Here is a 26,675-nt window from a genome sequence, read left to right on the forward strand (position 1 = left end):
TCTTTTTGCAAAGACTTATTATGAATAGTATAAAGCAAGATGACTAAAGATACTTTGGAATGATGTTCTTTGGACATGTAACAAAACCCAAATCCTCCAACTTGTCTATTTGCCACCCCAGCCTGAAAGAGAACCTACAAAATATGCTTCTATTTAGCTATAACTTCCTTCTATTGCAAGATTCAGTTTGTAGGATGGATATCAAGGCAGATGAGATTTATTTTCTCCAAGTAATATGTCCATTCAGGCATTGAATAAGGATATCACTTTTTTTTTTTACTCTTACCTTCCATCTTGGAATCAATACTGTGTATTGGTTTCAAGGCAGAAGAGCAGTAAGAGCTAGGCATTGGGGGTTAAGTGACTTGCTCAGGAAGTGTCTGAGGCCAAATTTGAATCCAGGACCTCCCATCTCTGGGCCTGGCTCTCCATCCATTGAGCCACTCAGCTGCTTCAAGATATCACATTTCAAGGACCAATATCTAAACTCAAGCTTGAGGCTGACCTAAAAACTAGGATAGGGGAGCTAGGTGGCTCAGTGGATAGAATGCTGGGCAGGAAGAGTTCAAATTCAGGTTAGATATTTATTTACTAGTTGTGTGACCCTAGGCAAATCATTTAAGCCTGTCTGCCTCATGTGGAAAGGGAAATAGCAAACCCCTCTGGTATCTTTGCCAAGAAAACCCCAAATGGGGTTGGGAAGAGTCAGACTTAACTGAAAAATGACTGTACAACAAAAACTGTAGGACCCAAAGATTTGTTTTTAACGGTATAGCCCTTCACTCAAGGCGCTTACAATCTACCAGGAGAGAGAACACATCTCTCTTTCTCATAGGCAGAAACTGTATCTTATCTACCTCATAGCAAACTCTTTTACTCTGCCCCCTAAAACACTGCCTATAATCTTGTTCTGTATCACCTGTAAGGGTGGGTTAATTGAGTCACCCTACCTAAAGTAAGTGATAAGATCCTAGTCAGCATCTTAAGCAGGTAGGAACTCATCTTGATTGAATCAAACGAATAAAAGACATTCCAAATAAGTGTGAAAAGGTCTCTGTCACTCTAGATGTGTGTATTAAACTGAAATGCTATCAACGAAAGGAGTGCTCAGAGTGAAGAAATTGAGTTATGCTCTAGGGGTCACCTATAAAATATCAGGTTGGTTCATAATTGGAATAATTTGCGAGAGATTCTAGAGAGTAGTGACAATGTACTCCCATTATATCTTTGAGTGCTTGGTGTTGGGGGAGATAGGAGAGGGCTGGTCTCCTCCCCACCCCTTCATCCTTTTTCAAAGTAGGACCTTGAAAGTTTCAAAGTATCTGAAAGATTTTGGACTTCTCATGTTCCCATTGCCATCTTAGCATCATCCCCCTGGGACAGCAGCAGTTGTTGGCAGTGTCTGCATCTGGCGCCAGAGAAAGACTGGATGGAGACGCCCAGCTCATGAAAGAGTACAACTATACCATGTCTAAAGGAAACTTCTTGAGCACCCCAGAATAGGAAGGACAAAAGTCTTCCAGCAACCAGGAGCTGTGAGGTACTCCTTCGCCACATGTGCTCTCTAAGTTTGAACCTGCTTTCCCTTGGACTCTATATACTGGTGGGAGAGTGTGCCAGAGACTCTGGGTTGCAAAGATGCTCTGTAGTAAATACCCCTTTTCAATGGAGTCTACCTGTCTAAATGATTTTCAACTGATAATTAAGGTGGGAAACACACAGGCTGGGGCTCATAAGCTATATAAAATTAGAAAGCCACTTACCTAAATCCCTCCGAACTATCCCTAGATCCCCGAGGTGTGATATGTTCTAGGGACCTAAATCATCTGTGGGAGTAGGAACTGGGATGAAAACTTGAAAGCATTTGCACAATAATTACTTAGGCAAAACAAGTTAGGCAGAGATCTTGTCCTCCTGGATATTATAAGTAATATATGAGACTGGCAGGGACAGATAAACATCAATATACAACAGATGGATACATATAGCCATAGACACTAGATAAATGGCACACATAGAATTAAGTAAGGAAATGAAAAGGCACAGCTTTTGTTTCCATCTGCTTAGTCACTATCTATATTCTTCAAGGGAATGAACTAAAAGGATGTGGAAGGAGGAACGATTCTGGATTTAATTTTGTCTACCCACTTTTTTTTTTTTAATTTAAACCTTTACCTTCCATATAGGAATCAACACTGTGTATTGGCTCCAAGGCAGAAGAGTGGTAAAGGCTAGGCAATGGGGGATAAGTGACTTGCCCAGGATCACACAACTGGGAAGAGTTTGAGGTCAAATTTGAACCTAGGACCTCCCATCTCTAGGCCTGGCTCTCAATCTACTGAGCTACCCAGCTGCCCCCTGTCTACCCACTTCTAAACAGACAGTCTGCTGAAAAGCATTTTCTTCTAATCATCTCTTACTATTCTTCCTCACTCTCTCCTTTGCAATTGAGTAATTTTAGAGAGGAATTATTTAGAGAGGAATTTATAGTGGTCAGGTTTGATTGACAGGGAATCAACTACATTCTAGTTCTTATTTTTTCCTTATCTCAAGGCCTGGTTTTAGTATATTATTAATTTTTATTATTATTACTACTATCATATCAGCTCTTATTACTTTTATACTTTGATGGAAGCATAGCATCATTTAGTGGAAAAAACCTTATATTTAGAATGAGAGAACCCTAGTTCAAATCCCATCTTTCTCAGATGTGACTTTGGACAGTTTCTCTACTCTTAAGTTACTTATCTATAAAATGATCTTGTGGTCCTGAAAAAACAACATAGAACCACCAAAGTAGTTATAATAAGGGTTTTTAATTGAGGTAGGCAGATTAATCTGGGAAGATGAACAAAACCTCAGTCCTGGACTTCCTATGAACTAAAAATGCAAGATGCTCCTATAGATTTTTAGAGAGAAAGCGGGGATGACAAGCAAATTTACAAACAATTGGGAACTAAGGAATAACTGGGAAAAGATGCATTAGCCTAGTCTCAGGAATGTTGGGTAATTGAGAGGTTAATGTAGGTGCTTAAGGAGTCATCCTATTTTATTAAACTGAGTCCTTGGGAAAGAAGTAAAACCCAGTTCATAGTTATATTCAGTATTCTAGAGCAGTGATGATGAACCTTTAACAGATTGCATGCTAGTCCACCCTTAGCCCAGACAGGGGAGAGAGAACGTGCTCCCATTGGGCTGCTGGGCAGAGGGGTGTGTGAAGTAAGGAATGTCCTCTGGCTTAGTGGAGAGGGGGAAGGGAGCAGCTTGGCCTGAGTCCCTCTGCCTTTCTAGTAACTCACTCTGGCAGGCGACAGTATGTGTGTCCACAGAGAGGGCTCTCTGTGTCCTCTGTGGCACACGTGCCATAGATTCACCACTATAGTTCTAGTGTGATTGGGAGAGGATCTCTAATTCTTCAGAATTCAATCATTCTCTTTCAAATTCTGTCTTTCAGTTTCTGGGAACAAGGCAAGATTCACAGTCAACCTACTCAGTTTAGTTCTTTGTTTCAACCTCTAGGAAAGTCAGAATGGAAATAACTAAAATGTCACCAATCTCACTAATCTCAAAAATCTTTCTAATTTCTTTGAAGAGAGTTTATCAGAAAGAGAATGCATGAATGATTATAATATTCATTGTTTATCCATAGATTTAGAGCTGGGTGGAGCCTTAAAAATTATCAAGTCCAGCTGAGATCTAGCGTGAATAATGACTTGCCCAAAGTTACACAGCTAGCAAGTATTTGAGGCAGGTCTCGAAACCCAGGTCTTCTGACTCCAAGTCTCAAACTCTTTAATACTGTTCTTCATTTGTTCATTCATTCATTCAGAATGAACTCCTGACTTTCTGAACTTTTCTTATAGAAATCTCTTCACCACGGAAGTTTACTTTACCCATGGATTTTTCACATTAGAAGTATCATCTGGCTTTTGTGGCCTTTTCCTCTGATTGGCTTGTTCCTCTCAGAACCTCCTATCCAGACTACATTCCTGATCCTCTGGACTACCTCTTGTTCCCCCCCCCCCCATCTTGCAAAGTAAGGTATTTCCCCCACCCCCACTTCCTTTTATGTATTGTTTTCTCCCACTAGAAAGATCTTTGATCTTTCTTTCTGCTTATATTTGCATTTCCAATGCTTGGCACAGTACCTTGGCACTTAGTAAGCTCTTCTAAAAATCTTTATCTTCTGTCTTAGAATTGATATTAAGTACTGATTCCAAGATAGAAAAGTAGTAAGGGCCAGGTCAGTGTTGGCAAAGTATTGGCACGAGTACAAGACCCAGCATGGGGTTGGGAGATGGGGGGGCTCTCAAAAAACTTTTACCAACACTGAACTGAGCAATTGGGGTTAATGGCTTGCCCAGGGCCATACAGTTAGGAAGTGGCTGTGGCCAGATTTGAACCCAGGACCTTCTGGACTCCAAGCCTGGCCCTATTGTGCTACCTAGCAGCCCCAGTAAGTGCCTAATAAATGTTTGTTGACTAGACTTATTGTCTTGTCACTGTTCCATCATCCACATACTCCTATAAAGCTAGAAGCCTTTGAGAGCTCTTAGCATTGTATAGGCAAGAATGTATACACCAGTGATGATGAAGCTTTTAGAGACTAAGTGCCCAAACTGCAATCTTCCTGTGCATGTGAACCCTCCTTTCCCTCCCTTTACCTCAGACAGGGGATGGAGGAAGCTCTCCCATTGGACTGGTGGGCAGAGGGGCAGGTGATGTCAAAAATGTACTCAGTCATGCCTGGAGAGGGGAAAGGGAGCAGCCTGCACTGGCACACAGGCTTAGGGCATCATCTACCAAATCCTTTGACCTTGCTGCAGGATTGACCCTCATCTATTTCCTGCTATGCACTTCTCTGATGCATTCTTTACACTGCTTCTCCTAGGCAATTCTTCAATTGTAATGCTTAACAGCCTGCTCACATAGCTATTACCTAGGCTAAAAATAATGTTACTTCTTTTGAGGGCATCACCATCTTTCCAGGCAGATTTACCACCTCAGCATCATTCCCAACTCTTCTCTTTCCCTTGTCAACCTAGAAAAACACAAAACCCCCAAAGTAATTACAAGGAACAAGTCTTTAATCAGGACAAAAGAGATAGTGCTCTTAAGGCTACACGCAGAGTCATGCACATTCACAACACCAATATCACACCAAGCTAAACTCTGAAGACTCTGGGAAAGTGCATCAGAAATGGGAATCTCCATCATGAAAATTTCCCGAATGGGAATTTCCATCATGAAAGAACTTGGGGTCTTATATAAACTTCTTTAAAAAAAATTTTTATTGTCATGCAAAACACACTTCTATATTGGTCACTGTTGTAAGAGCAAAGTCAAACATAACCAAAATCCCAAGATAAACCAAAAAACACACTGATTCAAAAGTTGACTCCAACAGTTCTTTCTCTATAGCTTTCCCTGTCGTGAGTCATTCAGGATTGTCCCAGATCATTGTATTATTGAGAGTAGCCAAGTCTGCACAGAAAATCATGGTCCAATATTGCTGTAATTGTGTACAATGTTCTAGTTTTGCTTATTTCACTCTGGATCAGTTCCCACAGATCTTTCCAGCTTTTTCTGAAATCACCTTGTTTACCATTTCTTCTAGAACAACAGGATTCCATTACCAGCATGTACCACAATTTATTCAGCCATTCCCCAATGGATGGACATCCCCTAAATTTCCGATTCTTTGCCACTACAAAAAAAGCAGCTATAAATATTTTTGTACAAGTAGGTCCTTTCCCCTTTTTTATGATTTCTTTGGGATTCAGACCCAGTAGTGACATTAGAGTCAAAGGGTATATGCATAGTTTTATAGCCCTTTGGGCATAGTTCCAAATTGCCTTCCAGAATGATCAGTTCACCAGCACTGCATTTTAGTGTCCCAATTTTGCTACATCCCCTCCAACATTTACCACATTCCCTTACTGCCATATTGGCCAATCTGCTAGGTGGTACCTTAGCATTGTTTTAATTTGTATTTCTCTAATCAAGAGAGATTTAGAACATTTTTTCATATAATTATTGATGTCTGATTTCTTCATCTGAAAATTGCTTGTTCATATCCTTTGACCATTTTTCAGTTGGGGAATGCTTATATATATATTTTCAACTAACATTTGCAATAGCTATTTATCACAGTTGTTCTGAGAAAAGCCCTTTGTAAAATTTACAGTGCTAAGGAAATCTATCTAATTACTATTATTATCATTTTTATTAATAACCAGGGCTCATTTCTGTAGTATGAAGAAGCAGTCTTGTCCTTAGGGTAGGTGAGGTTCACACAAGTCTGAACTGTACTAGGCTCCAGCTGTGCTTTATCAAATTCCTTATCTGGAATTTGATGGCTACTGGTGGTGTTTTGTCCCTTAGAATCCAAAGCAAGTTGTAAACAAGGTGATTCTTTAATCTGACTTGTCACTGGGCAGGGCCAAGAATAAGTGACTTAGTACTATAGCAATGGGCTAGTAAATGTTTATCAATCTCTCAAGTGGCAGACCAGAAAAAAATGTACACATGACACACTTTGAAGTTTAATTGTCTTATTAACATCTTCAACACTTTAAGTGTAGGCAATCAAAAAAATAAGAAATCAAGTCCTCATTTGAAGTATCTGTGATTTCTTAGGTGCAAATGCTCACTCTGAACATTTTTTTAAAAATAGTCTTTCAATTCCAAGGCAAAAGAGTGGTAAATCTAGACAATTGGGATTAAGTGACTTGCCCAGGGTCACAGAGCTAGGAAGTATCTGAGGTCAAATTCGAATCAAGGACCTTCTTTTACCAAGTCTCCCTCTTTATCTACTGAGCCACCTTGCTGTCCCTCACCCTGAGCACTTGACAATTGGTTTTTGTGAGCCAGTCTAAGCTGGCTCTAGTCTCTAACTCCTTATAAAATATTTCTAAAAAATAGTCTGAGGACCCTTGCAGATAACATTTAGGAGAGCGTCTTCTGGTCCCATCTGAAAATACGTCTTTAATAGTCAACATTAAAATTTTTAAAGGATTAGAATAATAGTATAAGGAGTAGATATTAAATTCCTAGAGTTTCTAACCAATAGGTTCCTCCAAGTTTCTTTAATGTCATGTATTCTGGGACACTGAAAGGTCATAAGGACTCCCAGGCTGGGAGTTCTTAAGGTAGTGAGCTGGGCAAGGGAAACCTAAAGTTGGCGAGCCATGCTGAGTAGGGTATGTGCAAGAATCCAGGCCTTCTGAACGCCAAATAGTGATTTTTCTCTGCTCTATTCAAGTTGTCTCAAATCCCTTCAGAGGCATAGATCCATTCTACGACATGCCACACAAAGAGCAGCCAACCTCTGCTTGAACAATATCCAGTGATGAGAAATGGACAGTCTCATGAGGCAGCCCATCCTATTTTTAGGCAGCATTTTCCTAAGGAATTGATATAATTTACATAAACTAGCCACTTCTTTCTAGAGAGTAAAGATGTAATGCCCTCTCCTAAGGGTTTTAGGTGGATTAATCTGGGAAGAAGCACAGAACATCATTCTATGAACCACAGAATGCACGGTGCTTGGATAGATTTTTAGAGAAAGGAATTGTTAACTGAGAAAAAACACAGAACTATTAAATAATCAGAAAAACCAGTCTCTAATTAAGGAAAGGAGGGGTGTGGTGCTGAGTTAGGCCTCCACACAGAGTCCTAAGATTGAACTCCGGATGCTCTGGTCACTGACCCCTGGGCGAGTCCACTGTGCTAGACTGACAACTCCAAGGAACAAAAGAATTCAGGGGACTTAGATACCTTTTGGGAAACTGAGGGACAGGGAAATATGATTAACTGACATTACCAGGAAGGTAATGGGAGTGTTCAAACTATACAGAGTGCCATCAAGCTCTGGAAAGGAATCATAGCTAGAAGCTAGGGAGTAAGGGAAGGGTCTACTTACAATGGTTAATAAAAGGGTGGTCCCTGCCCAAGTGTGGGTCTTCTTGGGAAAGGGTCTCTGATAAAATGGCAAAAGGAGTACTTAGCATATGCATAGCCCCACCTAACTGGGATTGACATTTACCTCAGGGTCTATTATTCAGTCTGAAACTGCTAGTCTGAGATACCTTTCAGGGTGGATTCTCAGGGGAACAGGGAACAAGGACAAGCTTTGGGGTCTCCAACTTACAATCTAGTCCTAAAACTTGGCATTCATCAGATCTTACTAGGCTACAAGTTTGGGGTTTCTAGATTCCATGTTGACAGGATAATATGTGGATTTATAAAAGCCTAGTAACTAAGGGATAGGTCACAGGTACTAGGGAAAGATGCTTAATCCAAGTTCCAGTATTTTGAGGGATAGAGACAAATATAAGTGTTTAGAGGTCATTGTATTTAATTAAATTAAGCATTTGGGAAAGAAGTAACTTGATACATAGTTAGATTCAATCTTCCTCTATTTTTACAGACAAAGTATCTAGAGTAGCTGGAGTAGATCTCTTTCTTCAGATTTGATTGTCTTTCAAATTCAGTCTTCCAGTTTCTGGAATCTGGCAAGATTTATTCATAATCTACATACTCAGTTTAGTCCTTTGTTTTAATAAGGAAAGGGATTAACTAAAAATGTCTTCAATATATCCAAGTTTATGAACTTCTTTAAACCTACCCATGAATCCTTGGGAGACAAGTGGACCCCGGGTTGTTCAGTTTTTCATTCTTTTTAACCCCATTTGGGTTTTTTCTTGGCAAAGAAACTGAAGTGATTTGCCATGTCCCTTCCCAGCTCATTTTATAGATAAAGAAACTAAGGCAAACAGAGCTAAGTGACTTGCCCAGGGTCACACGGCTAATAAGTTTCTGAAGCCAGATTTGAACTTGGGGAAAGGAGTCTTTCTGACTCCAGGCCGGGCACTCGATCCACTGTGCCACCTTGCTGCTAAATTGGAAGTTCTTGTCCTTTTATTGTATCTTGGACTTCTTTAGCAAAGCCTAGAGAACCCTTCTCACCATTGAAAAATGCATAAAATAAAATACGTAGAATTACAAAGCAAGCAAGTTTCTGACAAATATAACTGTCAAAATATTTTTAAAAACATGTTCAAGAATTCCAGGCTAAAGACCCCTGCTCTACACTTTGCTAACCCAGATCAAAATCTGACAATGGGTTTGTTCTATGAGCTGTTTCCTTTTTGTTTCTGCAGCACAAGATTCTAGCACAGGCCCTTGCTTGTGGTAAGTAAATAACAAAAGCTTTTTAATTGAATTTGGCCATATTAATGAAAAAGATTTGCCAGTAGAGGTCTCTACAGATCAACATTTCCCCAAATAATTTGGCCAAAGTACACTTACTGAACAATAATGTTAGAATTTCAAATTATTGGGAGGTGGGGGCGGGGGAGTGACAAGGGGAGAACTCACTGTGAAATATCTTGAAAGATATGGTTAGAGAAATTTTAGAGCCAAATAAAAAGCTAGGCAGTATTTTAACAAGGAAATGGCCAAATGTACACTGTGGCCTGGCTGGAATAGATAGTATTTGAAGGAAAAGTGACATAAAATCAAAAGGAGCAAATTTGGAACAAATGATAGAAAGCCTCTATGTCATAGTTGAGCTTGATATTATTTGGTTTGGGAGGGCGCCCTCTTAAAAAATCACAGGCTTCCAGGAATCTTAAAAAACTGAGGAATTTATTGAGTGAATGGCTGGGACATAGGTGTAGGTGAAATCTGCCTCCCTGCAGAGAAGGGGTCCAGGATTTTTACACCTTAAAGGATCAGAGACTATGTAACCAGAAGAGGATGGTGGGTAGGGAGACAAACAGGGAGGATTTCTGTGTGTGGTGTCTTGGTGTCTGGAGTAGAAGCACAGGTATACATTATTTATGACAAATTAGGCCCTGATCATAAAGGAGGGTGAATTGCATATCTTAGAGAATACAGTGGTGTTTGAGACACAAATGGAAGGTAAGCATCTAAACAGAAGGAAATGCATCTCTTTCAGGATGTTTTGTTTAAGTAATTGTCTCTTTGGTTGCAGCTGGGTCAGCTTTCTTTGGCCACCTGCACTCCTGGGGTCCAGGATCCAGGAATTCCTCATGTTCTCTTTTGATCTGGGATTCCACTAAAGGCTGGGGGTGTTGGGGGGACCCTGTACCCCCATACCACTCATGCCTGGCAAATGAATGAATAAAGCATTTATTAAGCACTTGCTATGCATAGAGAACTGTGCTTAATGCTGGGGAACACATGTTTAAGACAATTTTTGTTCTCATTCTAATGAGGGTGACAACCATATTAAAAGTTCTGGTGACAAGTTAGTCCTTAGGGTATAGTGACAAAATAGATGTTAATGTTTCTCTAATGTCATTTCTACCAGAAAAATCATATCATTTTCTGATGTTGAACCACCGGGCAGTGCCAAGGACATTATTAGCAAGAACTTTCTCTTTTGAGTCTTCAGTAGTTGTGTCTGCAGCACCTATCTCTATGGGAATTACTTCTTAGGGTGATGCTAAGGGCACTGGACTGGAAGAATTGCTATTTCCAAGGCTCTTGGGGATAGGGTCCTGGTCTGCATGATCAAGGTGGTGGTGATAGTTTGACTTGTCTGGAACATGCTTCCTCCCATCTTTCCCTCAGGGTGCTTTGCTACTTCAGTTGGGCTGGCTTATTTGCCTCATGTGTGGCAACTGATTGCCTTTGGGTGGAGATGGTTGATCTCTTCTCTAAAGTCAGGCAATCAATGAACTTTTATTAAGCACTTACTAAGTGTCATGCTCTATGCTAAGCACTGGGGACATAAAGGCAAAAAACAGTCCCTGCCCTAGAAGAACTTACAATCTAACCAGAAGGGGTGAGACAACATGTAGACAACTATGTAAAACTAAGCGAAGTAAAAGATAAACTGGAAATAATCACCAGAGAGAAGCCATTAGAATTAAGAGAGAATGGGAAAGACTTTCTCTAGAAGATGGAATTTTAGCTGGGACTCAAAGGAAGCCAGAAGACAGAGATGATGAGGGAGAGCATTCTAGGCACCAAGGAAAGCCAGTGAAAATGCTTGGAGTTGAAAGTTGGGGTGTCTTGTGTAAAGCCCAATGAGGAGGTCTTCCTGGTTGGGTCAAAGGGTATATGGAGGGGAATAATGTTTAAGAAAACTGGAAAGATGTGTGTGTGGTAAGTTATGAAGGATTTTAAACACCAAATGGAGGATTTTATACTTGATCTTGGAGATGCTAGGGAGCCACTGGAGTTTATAGTTATGGGAGATTGGGGGTGACTGTCACATCTGTCAACATGACTCTTTGGCACAGTGGTAGGGCATCAGTCTCTCAAGCTGGAGCTGGAGGTCAGAGTTCCATCCTCAGAAGGAGGGTGTGATATACTGGGAAAGGCTTCTGGAGACAGTCACTTGACTTCAGATTGGGTTTATCTCCCACCTGAGTGGATTGTCTATTGTCTGGTGAAGCCTGGGACCTTCCCTCAGGGGGGAAAACTCTCCTGTGACAAGGTCAAACTAAATAAACTGGGGACTTCTAGATTCCATGTTGACACATCTATGGTGTAGGAACATCACTTTTGGGGTGTTATAACTAAAAGCTGGTATGTTGAAACCCACACTGTTATAATTATAATTAAGCTGATAATATATCTATGGTAGGTATTGATGGACGGTTGGTAATGAAAAGCTGTTATTGACCAGCTAAAGCTTGTATTAATAAGCTAAAAAAGCTGTTATAACTGTAAAGCTTTTATAACTATAAATGATCTAATGTTGGTATTGAGCACTGAGAGCCAAATGGCAATGCCCAGCTGTTAAAAACTAAAGCTGTCAGGGGTCAAACTATTTGGAGGCCACAGTGGATGGAAGGCTGGAAACAGTTGAATACAACCCTTATTTATTTTCTTCTATGGGAAGAGGTAGGGAGAGGAAATAGAAGGATAGAAACTAGGATTTGGGAAATCTATTAACCTAATACTAAAATCTCTAGATACCACCCCCCACACTAGCTGCTCTCTGCTCTCTTTGTAGTCTCTTCTTGCCTACACAATAGGCCTCCTTAAACTATCCTCACTATCTTAAATAATATTTCCTATCTAACTAAACCTATGCAAAACAATGAACCTCAAATTCATAACTCTTTAAGTAATTCTTCTCTCATCTGTTAGCTGAATGCAGCCTGTCACGCACAGACACAGACAGTTCCACAGCTCCCCTCAAAGTGCTGTAGAGAATAGGCCTCAGAGTACTGAGAAGTAAAACCCCTCAGTAACTAGATTCGTAACTAAAAGTAGTCTTTCATTCTTCTACCTCCTTTAATCTGTTCTTCTTAACTCCCAACTGCCACCAGCTACTGTGAGAGAGACCCCTTGACAGAGAGCCCAGTCACTCCTGTTCTCTGAAACTCCCAGAGAAGATGGAGCCCAGAACTTCTTCCCTTCACTGCTTTTCTAGACAGCCTCTTAAAGAGCTGGCAGCAAGCTCTGTCTGTTCTCTCTCTTAAAAGAGACAGCGTGATATTAATAAAACTTCATAAAACCTCTGCTCTTAATAAGACAGAATGAACATTTAATAAATTCCTTATAATAGGGGGTAGAGTTGGAAGCAGGTCCAGTGGTTTCAGGGTTACTGGTATTCCCAAGGCTCTTGGACTCAGAATCCTGGATTGTCTCCAGGAAATGAGATGGGAGTTTAATCAATTAACTAGTAAGAAGCTATTAAATATTCCTAACCAGGTTATATACTCAGAACTACTGGTGATGAACAGAACTACAAATAGAAGGATAATATAAGTGGGGAGGAGGCATATAGGAAGACCAGTTAGTTAATAAACATTTATTAAGCACCTACTATGTGCCAGGCACTGTGCTAAGCTCTGGGAATATAAGAAAGAAGAAAGGAAAAGAGTCCTTGTCTTTAAATGGTGGGTCTGATCATCCTCTAATCAGAGACCAAAGGGGAGGCTATTCTAGCAGGAACATAGAAGGTTCAATTCAACCCAAATATCTATCTATCTATCTATCTATCTATCTATCTATCTATCTATCTATCCATAGTAGACATTTATATAGATATAGATATCTATTTAATTTAAATCCCAAACCTTCCATTTCTAGGTCTGGCTCCCTATCCACAGTTAATTTAATTTTAAAAGGGTTTGTCATATGCTTACTACACCATAGATGAAAACGTACAAAGACAATTGTCATTCTCGGTCACCGAGAGACTACTACACTATGTACAAGACAAGGTGCAGAATAAAAGGGATACAAAGACAAAGAAAGAAATAATTGCCCTTCATTTGTTTATATTCTAGTGGAAAGAAACAATACTGAAGGTCCAGGAGATTATAAACTCCTTGAAATTAGGAACTGTTTCATTTCTGTCTTTGTATCTCAAGGGCTAGAACAGGGTCTGTTATATAGTAGGCACTTTTAAAATGATTATTCAATTGAATTGTATTAAACATGTTCCCAAGAAAGTAAATACATAGTATATACAAAGTAATAATATCCAGCCGAGAGAGTGATACTATGTTGACTCAAGAAAGGTCTCCAGAGGAAGTTAGGTGACTCAATGGATTGAGAGTCAGGCCTGGAGATGGGAGATCCTGGGTTCAGATTTGGCCTCAGATACATCCTTACAGTAACTCTGGGCAAGTCACTTCTCCTCTATTGCTTAGCCCTTCCTGCTCTTGGAATCTAAGACAAAAGGTAAGCGTTATAAATCAATTTTTCAATAAAGGGGGGAAGGCTTCCAGGTCAGTTTGTGAAGGAAAAGTTGTAAAGGAAAATTTGGGCTCTCAGAGGTAAAGCTGAGTAGGGAGAGGATTCCAGGTATGAAGGACTACTTATGTAGGTAGAAAATGGAAGGTAGAGTATGAGGACCAGCTAGAGGTCAATTTAATGGAAAAAGATAATGGTTAATATGAAAGGCAACTGGAAAAGGAGGTGGGAAGAGCTTTAAATGCCAGGCTGAGGAGTTTGCATTTTGTGCAAGAAGCAATAGGAAGGCATTAAAAATTTTGGAAGAGGTGATGTGGTTAGATCTGTATTTGTAGAGTTTCAGTTTGGCAGAGGTGTAATGGATGGATTAGAAAAGTGAGATTTGAGACTATTGTAATAATCCAGGGCATCAGTGATGAAGGCCTGACCTTGAGCCCAATTATAGGAATGAACAAACTGGGCTGGAGTCAGGAGATGAGAAGGATTAGAAAGACTCCCAAAGTGAGAGTGGAAAAAGAATAAGGAATAGATCAGGTCTATCTATAATAGGTTTGTTGAATGTAGTGGTCTTTCCCGCCTTTCTGTGCCAAGTCTAGTAGTGAGATGGCTTCCTAAACCAGAAGGCAATCTAAAGAGACTCATGTCTCAGCTCTGGGAGTAACCAATAGATCAATAAAAATTTATTGAGAGCTGGTTGTGTGCCAAACACTATGCTAGCTGCTATGTGTGTGGCTTTGTGTGTATGTGTACAAAATAATACAAAACAGGGTTCTAGATCTCTTGGAGCTTACAATCCAGTAAGGCAGGAGCCATAAATATAATTAAGCATTGTGATAGAGTAGTAAGTTCCTGCTCTAGATATCTATCCTGAGCAAATCACCTCTAAACAATCTGTTTTTCTTATCTATAAAAACCTAATCAAAGTCACTGAGCCTCAATTTTGTGCAAAATAGAGATCAAAACAGAGATATCTACCTCACAAGGTTTTTATGAGGATCAAATGAAAATATGTAAAGTGTTTTGCAAACTTTGAAGTGCTACATAAATGTTAGTTATTATTACTAGGATACAATATTACATTGGCTTTGAGTCAGGAAGACTGGTGTTTAAAGACCACTTCTAATGACCAGCTATTTAGCAAGTCACTCTGTCCTTTGGGCAATTCCCTAGGGCAGTGCTGGTGAACCTATGGCATGGGTGTCAAAGATGGCATGAAGAGAACTCTCCATTAGCATGCCTCCCCTTCTCCCTTCCAGAGTTCATTATTAGAAAGGCAGAGGGACTGGGGGGTAGGGAGGAGCTGCTCCCCTTCCCCCTCTCCACTGTGCTTGAGGACATTTTTTCACATCATCTGGCCCTCTGCCCAGCAGCCCAATAGGTGGGTGGCTCACAGGTGGCAGTACTGGAGGGGAGCACAGCACTTAGACCACTTCCCTCTCCCTTTCTATACTCATTCAGGATATTCCTCAATTCACTCACCCCTCTGCCCTGTAGCCCAATGGGGGTGCTTTCCCTCTTCCTTGTGGGGGAGGGTAAAGGAGGGGGCAGGGTGTCACTGGCACTGGGCAGGGAGGGCAGAGCACATGGTCTCTTGGGGGGGGAAGGGGGGCATTTGGTATAGGATAGGGTCCGGGTGGCACCCTAATGGTCCAGCACTCAGTCTCTAAAAGGTTTGACATGACTGTCTTGGGGCTTATATGCAGGAGTCATTCCCACTCCCATACTGCCCTAAACAAAAAATACAAAATTGATCACAGACCTTTCATTATTTGCACAAGGTACAACAGAAAAGCTGATTACAAAGTGCTAAGTGAGGTATAAAGGAGAGATCCCAGGATATAGAGCTGGAGGGAAATTTAGGAAACATCCTGTCCTAACCCCTCATTTGGTAAAGCAACTAATTGCAGGATGAATTGAGTCTTGGCTCTGCCACTTAAGTATCTGTTGGATCCTGTGCAAGTCATTGACCTCCTCTGGACCCCAGTTTCCTCATAAATTGGAACTGTGCAAAGTGGTTGAAAGGTGTTCTAGAGAAACTTACAATTTAATGGAGAAAACTACATGCATCTATGCATAAACAAGCAATGTGCATGACAAATGGGCCCCCTTTCCAGTTCTAGAACCACAATCAAATCAATTCTGCCATTGTTTTCCAAAGAAGCATGTAAATCTCCTTTGCCCAAATGTCCACACACCTTCTTAATGACTTTCCAGAGAATTCTGCCCCACTCCCAGCCCCACCCCTTTTAAACCCTTATCTTTTGTCTTGGACTCAATATCATGTATTAGTTCCAAGGCAGAAGAGCTGTAAGGGTTAGGCAATGAGGGTTGTGACTTGCCCAGTATCACACAGCTAGGAATTTGTCTGAGGCCAGATTTGGCCTGGTTTTAATCCCACTGAGTCACCTAGCTGCCCCCCATCCCTCTCTTTTTAGTGTTTCCTCCATCTATTAGAAGATAAGCTTTTTGAGGGTAAGGACTAAACTCGCTTTGGTATCTCTGGGAGGCTAGGATTTAATCAAGGATTTCTCGTTCATTCATACAGGAGATTGGGCTCAAGGATCTCTAAGTATCCTTTCAGCCTGATACTCTCAGGTACCTAAGGCGCGAGGTTAGGAGGGCGGGTGAGTGAAACAGGTTAGGGGGGAGATGGCGGAGGCAGGCGGGTCCTCCTCGGGCTCCACCTCCTCCGGGGGGAGCTCCCTCGCAGCTACAAGTCAGCCCGGAGCCCCCGCCCACGCCTGCGCACAGAGGCCCTTCCCCCGTCCCTCTGGGTCCCGCCCCTCCCCGTCGGCTGCCCCCCGCCCCGGGACCTGTGCGCGCGCACCACCTCGCGCCCGCCTTCCCTCAAAGACTCCCGCTACGGCCCGCCCGGCTCCTCAGTGACCTGCGCGCGGCGGCCGCGGATCATCCCTGCTCTGGTGGTAGCACGGACAGGACTGGAGCTACCGCGGTCTGGTAGGTAGGGCCGCGCTTCATCCTGCTCCCAGCTGGGAACCAAAGCTGGAGCCGGGGCTGGGTCGGGTCTAGGTGGTCTAGGTTGAGCAGAGCAAGGCAACCGGCTTTCGAGATCGGGGCTGTGCCCCGGCATCCTTCCTCCTCTCTCCCTCCTCCGCCGGACCCCCAACCCCCTCATTGCCTTTCCCGGCCGCAGTGATGGGCGTCTCGTCGGCCAATCAGAGGCCAGGTGGCTGAACCTTCTGTCCAATGGACTACTTGCGTAACGGGCGGGGGGCGGGCTGTCTGAGGCCGCGGGCTCGCGGCTCCGGCTCCTCGCGTCGGCCGCGTGGCCGCCACTGCCGGGGTCTGGGTATCTCGGGGTCCCGGTTTCCTTCCGGTCCGCGGCGGCGGCTCTGGGGGGAGCTGGGAGGGGAGACGATCCGTACGGACCTTCTCCATCCACCTCTTCACTCAACTTTAACCCCACTTCGTACTGAACTCCCGGAACTGGCCAGAAACAGTCTGGGTCTGGGAGACTAGAGGGCTTGTCTCGGTTCTGTCACTAACTTGCTGTGTGACTTTGGGCAAATCACTACCCCTCTCTAGTTCTTCGTTCCCCTCTCTTTAAAACGGGAGAATGTAACAGCGCCCAGACCTGCCTTTCTGTCCGAGTTCTTGTGGGTCTTAGGTGATATAAGAAATGCGAAGGTGTTACCAAGACCACCCAGGGTTTATGGGGTCCTTAGACCTCGAAGGGATCCTGGCATTTTGTTGATGAAGAAAGAAAGGAATTTAGAGGATGGAAGGGACTTACTTGCATAAGCGCACACAAAGTTATGTGTATAATGAAATACTTGGCAAGCCTTTCATTCAGCACCCCTTGACTTCAAGTCCAGGGCTTTTCAAGTCCAGGGCCTCTGTTCAGAGAGGATATTCAATTAGACAGATTCTGACATGGTGTTCTGCTTTTTAGTTGGGATTTCTAAGGGTAAGGATGCTTGGTATTTGCTAATTTCACTTTTGACTGTTAGTTACCCACAGGAGGAAATTGGAGTAGCCATAAAGCGGGGGAGTGCTGGGAGTTTTCTGGGAGTGCTGTGGAATAGTTTGATGCATCTGAATTCTCCTTTTTTTTGATAATCTTTCAACTCATCATGTGATGACCGATTCACTCTCTGCCTCTAGTCCTCTGCTTTCCTAGACGCCCCCACTCAGCTGGTTTGTTTTGTTTTTTTTCTCTAAGTCCCTTTCTCATGCCAGCTGCAGGCTCAGACTATTTCCATTCATGCATTGTAGTGTCTAGAGTGCTAGATTTGGAATCAGAAGGGGCTGAGGTTTAAGTCTCACTTCTGACATTAGCAAAATGATCATAGACAAGCAAGTCATCTAAATTCTCTGAAGATCAGTTTCTTTGACTTCGTATCCCTAGCACCTAGCATAGTGCCTGACATGTTGGTACTTAATAAATGTTTATTAATCCTTGTGGATTGATGAGCTATGAAGTATAATAACACATATAATACTTAGATTAAGTAATTGAGAGATTCAAATGTGATAGTTTGTGTAAAGTACTCTGCAGATCTTATATCACTTAAACACAAGTGTTTATTATTAATAATTAAGAAAAAGGATTTTTGAGCAGAAAAAGGATTTTTGCTGGAGTTGCTTGAGCCTCATTAAGCAAGTGACTTGCCCAGAGCCATGCAGCCAGTGTCAGGCTAAATTCTGAACCCAGGTCTTCCCTGATTCCAGCATTTTATCCATGTCATAATCCATTTAACACATTTTTTATCATATGAAGACTTCAGAAATTGCTTTCTTCATAACAGCCCTCTGAGGTAGTTATAGTTACAGAACATTGTATATATTTTATTTTAACCACAAAATCCTCCTGATTAATATACAAGAAACAGGCTCAGTGTGTTAAGACTTGTCAGTTTATACATGGTGGGCAAATAAACAGTGGAGCCGAGTCTTAAACAAAAATTAAGGTTATTTTTAACTTTGCTATTCTGCTTATAACAGGTAAATTTGTTTTTTTAGCGGATTGAGATCTGTGATATTTTTATAATACTTCTGAGGGAGGTTTATGGCAAGTTAATTATTTTTAACACAGAGAACTATCTTTTTAATTAAAGAGAATTCCAGGTTTGTATCTGATTTGGAAGGGATATGAGAAGCCATTAAATATAACTTACATTTAACCTGACACTTATTAGCTGTGTGACCTTGGGCAAGTCACTCAACCTTTATTTTCCTCAGTTTCTTCATCTATAAAATGAGGATAATAATAGTATCAGCCTTCCAAGGTGGTTGGAAGGTTAAAATGAAATATTGATAGAGCTCTTTGTACATAGCACTAGTTATTATTACCAAGCAAGAATCCCTAGCTTTTGGTGAAGGAAGGCTTACAAATTCCAGAAACAACCTGTTTTATTTTTTGATAGCTCTAAACAGTTCAAAGCTTACCCTCAAGCCTGTATTTAATTGATAGGTGTTATTCCCAGTTTTGCCCTCTCCAGGCCAAGCAGAAAAAAATCTGATTCTTCCACATGACATCCTCTAGAAAAAGCCATACAGCTATATCATATATCTAAAGTAGTACTCATGTCCTCATGCTACACATCCCAGTTGTCATAAGGCTTCCCTACCTGACCTTTTAGCATCTTGGTCACTCCATTTCTCTTCTAGAATAGCATTTTTTTAGAATGTTAAAGCAAGTCCCTTTTTCTTGGTGAAGTACTGTGTTTTATATGGGCTAATGTTGGATTTTGTGTATTAGCTGGGAATTGGCTGAGCTAAATTGAGAGGTTCACCAACTAGGTTAGCACAAGATAAAAAAATTTTCTGTTAAAGCAGTCCTTAAAGGCTGTTCAATGAATTGCCTAAGGGTTGTGAACTGCATCAGTAGAAGTCATGTGACTTAACTTAATTTCAATGGAAATTGATCCATATATTAATATTGATGTAGGAACATCCATACTTTGTAATAAAAGATTCTGAGAATGTAATCTGGGACACTGATTCAGCTTAATAGCTTTTGTAAGTTTAATGGGACTTATGGCTCCATGCTGTTGACTAAAAAAAATCTCTATTTAACAAAAATGTGTCATTGGTGCCAGTAACTTATTGTTTGGTTCTCAAAGTGTACCCAAGTCCTCAGTTATGAAATAGTTCATCAAATATTTAGAACTGGAATTTTTGTTGGGTTAACTCACAAATATTTGACTTCAAAACTTCATGGAAAATCTATAATAATTTCATTGCCCTTTTTTCTGCACCTATTTAATCACATGGAATAATGTAATTATCAGTTCAATTTTATGTCAGTACACTATTTTTTCCCCAAATTTTGATTTTCTAAAAACATTTTAAGGGTATTCATTTTTATATTAATGTTTCTTCCTGATGATTTTTGGATACTTAATCCTAAAGGGCCCCTTTTTGTAATCTTTGTAATAAATGTTGTATTTTAATTCTAAAGAAGACTTTTCTTCTTTTCTACAGGTCTTTTGAATAAGATGAAGTACATTCTAGTCACTGGTGGAGTTATCTCAGGAATTGGAAAGGGGATCATTGCCAGTAGCATTGGGACAATTTTAAAATCATGTGGCTTACATGTAACTTCCATTAAAATTGACCCATACATCAATATTGATGCAGGAACATTCTCTCCTTATGAGCATGGTAAGCAGCATCCTCTTTTTTGTTACTAGCATTCCTGTGTAGAAACATAGGGGGAAAGGCCTTGTACAAAATTTATTAGGGGTACTCTGACCTGCAGAATGCTCTCTTTCTCAGCAGATCAAAGAGAGACTATATGTTTTAGGCTATTCCAAGATTTGGGTCCTGTGGGAGCTGAAGCAGCATGATTCCTTTTGGTAGCTGAATTTGAGAGTTGCTGGCAGGACTGCTGAACACGGACTATTTTAGCAAAGCTAGGTTTGATGTTAACATGTTCAGCTAAAAGTTTTCAGATGTGGAATCTTAGAAGTAGAATTTAAGAAGCAAGGCATTTGGAACTTGGGAAATTGGGGGTAGCTAGGTTGTACAGTGGGCAGAGGGCTGGACTGAGTCACAAGGACCTGAGTTCAAATCTGACCTCAGATACTTTCTAGCTGGGTGACTGGATAAATCACTTAACCCCATTGCCTAGTCCTTCCTGCTCTTCTGCCTTGGAACTAATACTTGGTATTAATTCCAAGATGGAAGCTGGGTTGTTTTTTTTTTTTTAAAGCAGGATTAAATTTTATATCCTGCAGCTAGCTCTTAGTATTATTGGTCTGTATACTTGTACTTTGAAGCATTTAGGACAAATTCTCCTAGGATAAGAATCCCTTTAATAAAAACATACATAAAACCAGTTCTACTTATTGGAGCAGTGCTAGCATAAAATTCCCCCTATAAGCAAAATAATTTAGACAGTGTCTTAGAGTGTTTCTGGGAAATGTTTTTCCATACCTCCAAAAGGTTATCCCTCACATGGATGATCTAGTTAGCCTTGTCCTGTGAAAATTAAGATTAGTGCTTCTCAAGCGAAGGAAAAACACAATTTCCTACTTTTTGAATCTTTTTATAGTACAGCAAGGTAGCACAGTGCTCTTGGAATAGAGCGCTTTACATGGAATCAGGAAGACTTACAGTCCCATCCTGCCTTAGATATTCACTAATTGTGTGAGCCTGGCCAAGTCACCTCAATGTCCTCCTTTTTAAAATGGGGCTAATAATAGCATCTACCTTCCAAGGTCTCTGAGTCACAAATGGGATGTTCATATTTTGCAACCATAGAGTGCTATATAAAAACTATTATTATTATTATTTGGATTTAGACCTGTTATAACTCTTGGATTGAAACTGAAGTGATTATCTAAATGTACACACATATAAAACATGTGAAAGCTGGCTGGAGTTGGGTTTTTTCCCCATGTTGTTGCTGACTAGTTACTGTAATTATATCTTTTTCAACCAAGGAACATTTCCAGAAAGTATTTTCAAATAATTGCTCCTGATAAAATTTTTCTTACATAGTCTACTAGATTATAGAGTCAAGTCAATAAGCACTTATTAAGCTCCTACTATGTGCCCACTATGTATCCCTAAGCTCTAGGGATGCAAAGTTAGGGAAGAGCAATCCTTGCCCTCAGGGAGCTCACAGCTATTGGGGGAGACAACATAGAAAGAACTATGTACAAACACGTTACAGACAGGATACATTGGAGATGATCTTTAGAGGGAAGGCTTCTTGGCAGAAGGTAGGATTTTAACTCTGACCTACTTGTGCATCGACTTTTCCACTTAAATCTCCTTCATGCACAAGTATCTTTGTGCACACTCATCTACATCAAAGATGAAAGCGCACAAAGACAATCGTTATCCTCGGTTACGGAGAGACTACTACTACTACCTGAAGAAATTAGGAGGCAGAGGAGAGAATTCTAGGCATTGGGGGTAGTCAATGAAAATGCTTGGGAGTCAGGAGATGAAGTGCCTTTTGTGAAAAACAGCAAGGAAGCCAGTTTTACCGAATCACATAGTTTGTAGAGGAATGTAGTGAGATATATTGGAACTGTAGGAAGGGGCCAAGTTATGACTGATCCTGGAAGTAATGGAGAGCCACTGGTGGCATCCATCAAAAGACCTAATCCTATTATAACCTAAAATGACATTGAAAGAAATAACTTTCTTTTGTTGTACCAGAATTTTGTCTTATTGAATATTTGGAAATAGTAATTGTTGACACTTTTTGGCATAGAATTTTGTTATAATATCTGAGATATCTAATATTCATTCTGGGTCTGTAAATATATCAATTACTTTTTCAGCTATTTTGCCAAAGCCTTCTTTTGCTTCCCTGCTGTGGCATAAAAGTGACTTTAGGCTCTTTAAGGCTGGGCCAGCTTTTATCAGAGTGGGAAAGAAAGCTTTGAGTACAGGTCTAGAAATGGTCTGTTGGGCTGATACTGAGGACCAGTGTGACTGGGAGAGGCCTGTCCACCAAATCATGGATTTTTTTGAACTGCTGAAGGCCTCTCCCAAGGTGTCAGCTGCTTTGGTAGAGGAGAGAATCCACAAAGTGAACACTGGGTACTTGTCAAGTTCGACTTTGCTTGCTTGTTCTACCAAAGCTTAGATAGCAAGCACATTTCATTTCAGAGGTCTGATCTGTAACCCGATGTCCTTTTTAAAGGGGACGGGGGGGGGGGGTATTAGCATGTTTTTGCATCTCTTCTGTGACATCTGCCATCTTGTGAGCTATTGGTTGAATTTATGCCTATGCTTCCAATAGACTAACAAATGTTAACTACCTACCTTGTGCCAGTTACTAGTGCTATAAAAGACAAAAATGAAACAATGTTATTCCTCAAGGAATTTACATTTTGGTAGATGGATACATATCATGTACATATAAAGGTGTACAAAGTAACCAAATAAAGAGGGCGAGGGATTGCTTACTTACTGTCCATTGGAGAAGGGCACTATATCCTTCTGTTGTCTAGTTTTTATTTTCCTATCAAATGATGTTTCACCACTTTAAGGCAAGACATGCAAAAAATTGTTTTGTGAAAGAGTTGTTTGTGATTTTTCAATTCAGATTGCTGTGGTGTGTCTGATTACTAACCTAAACTTTGTTTAACATTTTCCTCAGGTGAAGTTTTTGTGCTTGATGATGGTGGGGAAGTAGACCTTGACCTGGGCAATTATGAACGGTTCCTTGATATCCGTCTCACCAAAGACAATAATCTGACCACTGGAAAAATTTACCAATATGTTATTAACAAGGAGCGTAAAGGAGACTACTTGGGAAAAACTGTCCAAGGTAATACTGGCTCTCCTTTGGTTTGAGGTTCAAGATAACACTGGATGTCCCTTTGGTTTGGGGCACATATCTGAAAACCAACAGGACTCCTTGGCATTGTAGAGCCCTAGTGTTATCTCAAGGGGCAAGTTAGTGCTTGGGTAAAATCCACTTATGGGAGCCTCTTCTGCCTGTTTTAAGTGCTCGTGCTTTTTTGGTGACTAGAGTACTGATGTTTCAGGGTAATGTCAAGGAGTTCCTTCAGAGGATGAGGTGAAACTGAGTGGCTTAGAAAAGTAACACATCTGCCATTAATTGTATGTTAATCACTTAAAGCTTATTCTTAGATTCCTAGATCACCCGAAAGATACCCCTGTTGTAGATGACAGTGTCTCAAGCTGAAGCCATTATTTTATTGAGCCAAATTTCACATAAAAAATCATCTGAACTCAAATACTTTTTATACAGAAATTCAAGGACAGATGCAAACAGTGAAGGTGACTGAGTAAAGGTAATAAATGATGGCTTAGATATTATGTGGAATTATCTCACAGTAGAAGGCAATTTAATGTTATATATAATGTGTAAGATTGGAGATAGTGTTTTACTAAGTAGTGTTTCTCCTTTTGGGTCTAGACAGTGTAGACAGTGGGCTATAGCATTATCTGTAGGATCATGCTCTTTTGGAAGACTTCAGTAACACCGAAAGGGTATTTTTATCTGTATAGTATAGAAAGAGCACTGGATGTGGCTGTCAGAGCTTTGGAATTGACATCTTGCTACATATTACGAGATACATACTTGGCATAGTGCTCTGTTTGATCTTGGTCAAATTCAGAACCATCTGAACTCCAGAGACCATCTAATCTAAGCCACTCCTGAACAAGAATCTCTTCCAGAGCATGTTCAGTAATTTAATCTTGGCTTGAAACCACCAGGAACGAGGTAGTGAATTCACTACCTCCTGGGGCAGCACATTCCACTTGGGCAACCCTAATTGTTGGAAGTTTTTCCTGACATCAAACTAAATTTCGTGTCTTTGAAACTCCCACCCATTGTTCTTAGTTTTGCTCTCTGGAGCCAAGCAGAACAATCAGATTCTTTTCCCGACAACAGACTTTCAAATACTTAAGCAAAGCAAATTGTTCCCTACGCTCCCTGCCCCCACACCCAAGTTATATCTTCTGGCAAAACATCCGGTTCCCTCATGTAGTATGTGTGACCTGGACCTTGTGCCATCTTGGTCACCTTCCTCCACTGTTCTGATTTCCACCTTGTTAAATGTCTTTCCTAAAATTGCTCCTTCCCCCCATCCCCACCCTGTACACCAGTGATGTCAAATTCAAATAGCCACAGATCCCAGAAAAACCACAAATTAATGTTTTCTAGGTTGAATTGTAGTTTTATTTTGTTACACATTTTCCAATTATATTTTTAAAAAACTTTTACCTTCTGTCTTAGAATGAATACTAAGTATTGGTTCTAAGGTAGAAGAGCAATAAGGGCTAGTTGAGGTTAAGTGACTTGCATAGGATCACACAGCTAGGAATTGCTTGAGGCCAGATTTGAACCCAGGACCTCCATCTCTAGACCTGGCTTTCTATCTGAGCTTAACCTACCTGCTCTTCCAATTTCATTTTAATCTGGTTGGAGCAACACTGTGGAGTTTTGTGCCTTGGAGTTTGACACTTCTATCAAACTTAGTAAAAATAAACTGTTTTTCTTTATGTAGCCTGAGGTTGGCTTGCATATCACAAATGTTGGCTCACTGAATTTTCAGTTTACTAAGACTCCTACATCTTTTTTGGATTAACTGCTCTTTAATCATGGCCTTTTTGACTTAGGTTTATGAAGCTGATTTCTTAAATGTTGTAAACTTCATTATTTTAGACTTTGCTTAGTATTTTAAGCTGTCCACATCTTTTTGAATTTTGATTGTTATCCAGTGTGTAATACTGCCCAATTTTATATCACCTACAAATCTGAAATCATGCCATCTGTGTACTTAGGAGGCTTTGATAAACATGTTTAACACATAAATTTCAAAGCTAGGGCATTCCACCAGAAATTTCCTTCCACATTGTCAAATTATTACTGATGCCCACTGACTTCTTTGAGTGAAGATCTTCAAGCAGTAGTTTTGTTTGTTCCTTTAAATTATTCAAAGCCAAGTGTTGAATATCAGTACAACTAAATTTTCCCAGTAATTATTTTTCAATTTCTTCCCTCCAGGATCTCATCAGGATTGTTTGTCTGTTTTCACTGACTTTTCCTTTTTGTGGTCCTAGTTAATATGTACTTCATTCTTCTGGTTCTTTTTCACTTTGGCAGTATTTCACAAAAGCTTTTCCAGATTTCTTTGTATTCCTTTGTATTTGTCAGTCTTAATTACATTACAGTGTTTCATGACATCAGTTTACCATAACTTATTTAACCATTCTTCTATTGTTGGGCTTTTTGTTTGCTCCTTTTTTATGTTTACATAGGTTGTCATTAAAATCTTTGAACAAATAGCTCATTTAAGCAGTTTTGAATTTACTTAACTGTACCATCATGTGGTCCCCATCTTTCTATCACCCCCATAGCAGCATCAGAGATTCTGTCAAGAAGCTTTGTTAAACCAGTCCTAGAGCCTTGAACAGATCTGGAAATTTAGTAACCTGGAGGAAGCCTGCCAAAAGAGAATGGTTGTTCTTCAGGTATCCATGTTGGATCTTTGATCAGCACTTCCTTCCTTAGATATATTCCCTTAGGTCACATGACTACTGGACCTTAGGTTGGCTCTTACCTAAAAAGAAGGTGTACTAGACTGGATCTTTGAGATCCCTTGCAACTCCCAAACCAATGATCCTATCATAGGTGTTGTGGGCACTCCTAGGTTCTGTAGAAAATGAGCTTGGAATAATTTATGATTTTTAGCCATGTTGATACTATAGGTGGATTCTTTACTTGCCTTAAAAAGCAGGACCACAGTGGTAGCTAGGCAAGACTAAAGAACTTGTTCTTGGTAGGAATTCTCCTCTTTCTTGGGAATTTCAGATCTGATGCATTCTACAGCATCTTTAACCTCAAGTTCCCTCTAGATACTCTCTGCTGTTTCCTGAATGTTTATTTAAAAAAAAAATTGGGGGGGGGGATTTTATTTAGTCAATTTAGAACATTATTCCTTGGTTACAAAAATCATATTCTTTCCTTCCCTCCCCTCTCCCCACCCCTCCCATAGCCGCCAAGCAATTCCACTGGGTTTTAC

General features: G+C 40.6%; 1 protein-coding gene across 11 annotated transcripts in view; it reads left to right on the forward strand.

The window, feature by feature from the left end:
* The window catches only part of CTPS1 (CTP synthase 1), a 94,114-nt gene that overhangs the window by 33,057 nt on the left and 34,382 nt on the right, over nt 1-26,675 (forward strand). For 4 of the 11 annotated variants that reach the window (XM_016422533.2, XM_016422535.2, XM_056825227.1 and 1 more), the window contains 3 exons: nt 1,365-1,540; nt 20,137-20,316; nt 23,276-23,446. In XM_016422533.2, the coding sequence (XP_016278019.1) occupies nt 20,151-20,316; nt 23,276-23,446 (337 nt within the window). In that variant the 5' untranslated portion in view covers nt 1,365-1,540; nt 20,137-20,150. Of the gene's footprint in view, nt 1-1,364; nt 1,541-16,451; nt 16,652-17,484; nt 17,618-20,136; nt 20,317-23,275; nt 23,447-26,675 lie in introns of those variants that run through there. The other 7 variants (XM_016422536.2, XM_056825226.1, XM_001366919.5 and 4 more) reach the window with 6 other exon arrangements.

The sequence above is a fragment of the Monodelphis domestica genome, chromosome 4 (assembly GCF_027887165.1).
Source record: "Monodelphis domestica isolate mMonDom1 chromosome 4, mMonDom1.pri, whole genome shotgun sequence".
Classification (NCBI taxonomy): domain Eukaryota; kingdom Metazoa; phylum Chordata; class Mammalia; order Didelphimorphia; family Didelphidae; genus Monodelphis; species Monodelphis domestica.